General features: G+C 40.9%; 1 protein-coding gene across 1 annotated transcript in view; it reads left to right on the forward strand.

Moving 5' to 3' along the window:
* LOC102502319 (vomeronasal type-2 receptor 116) overlaps positions 1 to 6,305 on the forward strand; it is a 17,849-nt gene that overhangs the window by 2,787 nt on the left and 8,757 nt on the right. The window contains exons 3-4 of the mRNA XM_027776342.1: positions 2,986 to 3,277; positions 6,091 to 6,303. Coding sequence (XP_027632143.1) covers positions 2,986 to 3,277; positions 6,091 to 6,303 — 505 coding nt within the window. The remainder of the gene's footprint in view (positions 1 to 2,985; positions 3,278 to 6,090; positions 6,304 to 6,305) is intronic.

The raw sequence follows: 6,305 nt of genomic DNA on the forward strand, positions 1-6,305 counted from the left end.
GATAACATTGCTGGTTGCAAAGACCTAGATAGATATCTTGTCTTGCTAAGTAAAGACACAGTTAATATATGGACTATCTATACATTACAACAATAGAGGGTGAGTCTATGATCTTATATGGGAAAGGAAGATGATCTTGTAGCTCAGGAGACAACACAGGGTCTTTTATTAGCCGTTTTTCATAGTCGACAGCACATAGATGAGAAACTCTCTGTAGTTGAAAGCTACCTGTTGCTTTAGATAAGAACTCCCAGCTAAAATGGTTAATCTTTCTCTGGAGCCTTCAGGTTTGTTTATCCTGTTGCCCCAGAGTCAGGCCTTTTCCTTTATAAACTTGTGGTTTCTGTATTTTGTTTGCTGAGTCTGTCAATTAGTGAGTTCTTTTGTTTTATCTCTGAGTCTCTGTTATGTGGTGAATGTGCTGACTTTGCCTAGCATGAGTTAACTTTGGCCTGTAGCTTTAACAAGGAGCATTTACATAAAACTAGCAGCCTTAAACTAACTTAGTCTACATATGCTTCTAACGCTAATTTGGTTTATACTAATTTGACCTAACAAATGTTAATTTTGGCTTAAAATAGACCGGTGGGAGAGTCTCATACTTCCTGGTCCTCCTGTCAGTCTTAGGAAGCCACATTCCTACAAGATCACTAATTGGCTTTATTGTAATGGTTGGGGGTGATGTTTTACCCTTGCAGGGTACCGTAATAACAGTAAAACTCACAGCAGAGGAATTGAATACCAGCCAGTACAAGGACATAAGGGAGGGCTCGTAAACTGGGCCCTGCCTCAGTTTCTTCCCAGTCCAGGCCCTGCCTTAGAATGGGAGGCAGCATCCTTACCAGCTTGTGTTGCCTGCATGGCCCCGTCAAGTTAGTTTAGACCTCACTTTAGTAAAAGGGAATGGAGAGAGAAAAAAATGTTTCAGAAGAAAATTACCGTGCACACGTCACTAGATTCTAGCTTTGTCCATATTTTTAGTGTAATATCTTCTGTGCATGAATAAACATTAAAAAAAGTTTAGTATTAAAGGGAGGGAGGGGGAAGGAAAAAGCAAGTGAAACTATGCTTAATTGACCAAGAAAAAGAGAAGCTCTTTGAAGATGCTCATGTATATAGTAATATTTTTCTTTGACTGACAAAATGCATGATTTTTTCTGCTGGAAAAAGAAATGTTGTACACTGTAAAAACATGTCATTAAATGTAAATAAATAAAAAAAAAACCATACCAGGTTTACATGTGTGTACCTTGCCATGTGACCTAAGATAGGGATTAGAAGACATTTTGAGATAACCCATATTATTCCTAAAGGATTTATTTATTTATTTATTTGAGAGTTTTTTGCTATAGGGCGTGTGCACTTGCCAGAAAGACAGAGAGACAGAGCGACAGAAAGTGTGAAATCATCCCCCAGGGAGGATGGCCACACCACAATCCCTTCTCCTCCATTCTCCTCTCAAGATCTTGAGCACACACGCACACGTGCCCGGCGTGAGATTAAGCCACTTGGTCCAGGACTTGAACCGTGGTTGACTGCATGGGAGTCCAGCGACATAGCCACTATGCCAGCTGCTGGCCTCTTAAAGGATTTATAAAAACAATTGTAAATCCGACATGTAGCTGGTAATTTGAGAGTTGTACATTTCAGTATTGCCAAGGGAGTAAATGACTAATGTTTTCATCACAAAAACATAAAATATTTGAGGTGATAGATATAAGAATACTTAATTTTATCATTCCAAATTTTATTGAAAAATTATAACGTTGCACCAGCAGGTAGTGTGATGTTTCAAGTGCTGGATCTCACAGTTTGGGTCCTGAATCCAGAGATTTGAAAAACACCAGGCATGTGTGTATACATGCCTAAAATCCCAAGAGGAGAATGGAGGAGAGTAGATGGTGTGGTCATTTGCCTAGGGGTGATTTCTCACTCCTTCTCTTTCTTCTCATCTCTCTCCACAAGTACCCTATAGCAAGCACCTAAATAAACAGATGAATAAATCTTATGACACTATTTTGTACCCCAAAATACATAGTAATCCACAATATTAAAAAAAGTGAGGGTATAGTCTCCTTTTTTACATCACTATAGAAAAACATCCTGGTGTTTTCTCCATACACTGATGCAGCTCCCTGAAGAACAACTCTTCCAGGCAACAGCTACATCATCCAACTACACGTGACCTCAACCTGCTCACAGTGAACTGCAAACTCCTCTCAGTGGTTTAAACATGATTCCTTTCCTCAAAGGGAGAATGCTATTTCCAGATCTTTTAATTCCCTGGGAACGTTAGTCACACCTTCTCCATGTGCCAGGAAAGGAGAATCTCTAATGGCAGCCTGTCTCTAACCATTTCTTCCTCTTTGCTCAGTAGAGTTTAGTTTTATTTTGACTTTAAGGTTTTTGCCTTAGGACACATGCACTAGCTGGAGAGGGACAGTGAGAGAGAAAATGAGAACTCACTCTCAGGAGGGGTTCGGCATGCACAATTTTTATCCTCCATTTACCTCCTGGGATTTTGGGCTTGCATGCACACATGCCCATCATGATTGTTTTTTCTTTTTTTTTTGGAGAGTTTTTTTTTTTTTTTTTGATAGAGGGCATGTGCACTTGCCAGACAGAGAGAGACAGAGAGACAGAAAGTGAGAAATCACCCCCCAGGGGGGATGGTCACGCCACAATCCCTTCTCCTCCATTCTCCTCTCGGGATCTTGGGCATGCATGCACACGCGCCCAGCGTGCGTTTCAAGCCACTGGGTCCGGGACGCGAACTGCGGTTGACTACATGGGAGTTCAGTGACATAGCCATTCCGCTAACTGCTGGTCCCTCCCATCATGATTTTGAAGCCACTTATCCAGGAAGCAAACTGCAGTCAACCATGCAGAAGTCCTGAACCTTAAGCACCACAGAATCTGCTGCTCCAGAGGTTTTTAAAATTTCATCACTTAAATATTCTCCCTGATGATGTCTTCTCTGCTCAGGTGGTTCTGGAAGAACTACCAATATGTATTGGCTTTTCTCTTTGCCATTGAGGATATTAACAAGAGCCCCCACCTGCTCCCCAACCTTTCCCTGGGCTCTGATCTCTACAATGCCTTTCCCACTCAACAAAGGACCTTGGAGAGTGCTGTGATCTTACTCTCAGGAGGGAGTCAGCCTCTGCCCAACTACAACTGCCACAGAAAGAAGCAGCCTATTGCTGTCTTCTCAGGAACCACGTCAGCATTTTCAGCTGAGCTTGGAAGCCTTCTAGAGCTCTACAGAAGCCCACAGGTAAGCACGGTATCAGTTCTGATTGGTGATGTCTGGATCTCTCCTAATGTCCTTTGATCTCATCTGATCCAGAAAAGCAGGGTTTACATATACCTTGAGAGTTTTAAAGAGATCCCAAGACGTTTCTGGGTCATGAGAACACTATAGACAGTGTGGAAGGAGGGTAAAAAATGATGGAGTCTGAGAGAGAGATAAATCAAGGTGAAAATACGAAGAAGTAAAATAAGCAACACAAAATGGAAAATTATCTTTGAAAGATAATATGTGTAATAATATCTTTGCTAGAGCCAATACACAGTATATTCTAAATGAGAACATTTATTCATTCTGCTGTCATGATATACAGTGAATGAATGTAAAATATATTATATTTAAGTAAATAAGTAAATAGATAAAGAATGAAAAGGACGAGAAAGAAAAACGTGGTCCAGTGGAGGCCTGAGTCTCCACTTAAAGTCTTATAGGAGAACAGTTCATCGAAATCCTGCCATGGGGAGTACTGACTACTGACACCCCACAGCCGTATGCCTCTTAGGAAATAGTCACAGCACAGAAATCTACTCCAACAGAGACTAAGACATCATCGGGGACATCCACAGGACAATGACAGTCAGATATAGGGATGAGAAGTCCTGGATATCGGTCCTCTGTTGAAAACAAAAGTAAAGGGACATTGCATCCCTGGAGATTTCAAATGGGCTGCATCTCAATCAATCTTGTGGTTGATGAGCACCTCTGCCCAGTAGGGTCATCTTCACACCCATGCAGGTGGATTACTTTGTCTGAAACCTTCCAGAACACTCCATATACAGCTCTCCACACCAGGGAGTCTTCCAGAGACACTCTCTAACACAGTCATTAGTCAGGCGAGGCATTATGACAAGACACAGGTAGTATAAGCTTGAGTCAATCTTATTCTGGAATAATTATACTGGCTCATCAGAAGAGTCATAATGCAGTATTACTGATAAAAAGAAAAATTTATCATGACTTTTCCAATAACCCAATATTTCCAAAAATCAGAGAGGATTTTTTTTTTTTTTTCAATCCTCAAGACAACATAGGTTGTGTTGTGGTGATCAATTAAGTCCAGAGTATCAAGAGTAAGTCCAATACAGATTTAGTTCAAGCCAGCCCATGGATGGTACTTGGAGCAGCTCGATCCCCCAAGGCCAAATGCCCGGTTCAAGTGTCAGACCCAGCAGCTTCAGAAACATGCTAGGTACATGTGCATACATGTCCGAAAGTCTAACAGGAGCTAAAACGGAGGAGAAGGGATTGCTAAATAATCATTTCCCATAGTGGGTGTGGTAGAGGTTGTCTTCTCTCTATTTCTCTCCTGAGCACACCTCTCCTCCTGTAAAAGAAAATAAACAGATAAAAATTAAAGATTTATTTCTATCTCAGAGTTTATATCTAATTTAATTACTGGGGAAGTAAACTGTTTTTCCATAAGTCACATGGCCCAACATGGAGAAATCACCACCGCCTTGGTGGTGCCCCATCTTCCTGATCTCCACTTCACCTTCAGTTCCCACAGCAGGAGATGCAGAGCACATAGGACCTCACAGTTTTTATTTCATGCTTTTACGTGGAAGTGACAGATTTTGACCTGGTACAGTCACATTTCATTTCCTAAAAGCAGTGAGACTAGGAAACTGTATTTTATCACCAGGCTGACAGAACAAAGTCTCCTCTACTTCAGTCTTTCTCTTTGGCCAGTATTTTGATTTCTGGTCTCCTCAGGTAGAACGTTCTCTCTTCTCTTTCCAAAAGAAACATCCCCATGCCTTTGTACTATCCAGTCTTTTAGCTTCTGCGTTAGAGTGCAGACATTTGGTATGTAGTGAAAGGGGACATACGGTGCCTCTCCTTCATAGCCTGGCTTGCTTTGCTTACGAGTAAATCTCCCATATTCCTCCACTTTCTATCAAATGTCAAGGTCTCATTGTTTTTAATGACTGAGTGGTATTCCATAGTGCCTATGTGCCACATATACACTATATATACATTTTCAATTCATTTATCCACTGGTGGACATTTGGGTGGTTCCTTATCTTAGCAATTATGAACAATTATGAACAATGCCACTGTATGGCATGTGTATGGATGTGCAAAGTTTTTCAAACTGAGTGCATTCCTATTCTTTGGGTAAATACCAAGGAGTAAAATGCAGGATAATATGAAAAGAGAGGGAATCAAAAGGAAAAAAAAGAGATAGAACCAAAACATGTAATGGAGGGAACCAGCAGTTAGCGTAATGGCTATGTCGCTGGACCGCGGTTCGTGTCCCGGACCTGGTGGCTTAAAACTCACGCCAGGCGCGTGTGTGTGCATGCCCAAGATCCCGAGAGGAAAATGGAGGAGAAGGGATTGCGGCATGACCATCCCCCCGGGGGATGATTTCTCGCTTTCTGTCTCTCTGTCTTTCTCTGTCTGTCTGGCTAGCGCACGCGCCCTATAGTGAAAAAAAAAATAAAACCTCTCAAAAACATTTAATGGACACAGAAATGGAAAATTACCTGTTGATATTATTATGTATGGTAAAAATCTTGCACTTTACCAATATACAATGATTTGAAATGCAAAAATTCATTTGGTATACTATAATGATACACAGTACTTTAATGTAAATAAATAAATAAATGAATGAATAAATAAATAGGTAAATAAATAAATAAAGGTTCATGAAACATTTCTCCTGTTTTTCTATCCAAAAATGCATCATGACTTCTGGATAACCGAGTACATAAATAAATGGCAGACCCCAGTCACCCAATCTCATAATCACGCTATTTCATTTCTTATTTCAGATCACGTATGGTCCTTTTGATCCCATCCTAAGCAATAAAAACCAGTTTTCATCACTCTATCAAATAGCCCCAAAGGACAGTTTTCTGACCCATGGGATCATTGGGCTATTGCAGCACTTTGGCTGGACATGGGTAGCACTCTTTGTACCTGGTGATATGAAAGGGGAGCAGTTCCTTCAGGATCTAAAAGCACAGATGCTTAGACAAGATATCTG

Source organism: Tupaia chinensis, unplaced genomic scaffold, assembly GCF_000334495.1.
Source record: "Tupaia chinensis unplaced genomic scaffold, TupChi_1.0 Scaffold000668_1, whole genome shotgun sequence".
Classification (NCBI taxonomy): Eukaryota; Metazoa; Chordata; class Mammalia; order Scandentia; family Tupaiidae; genus Tupaia; species Tupaia belangeri.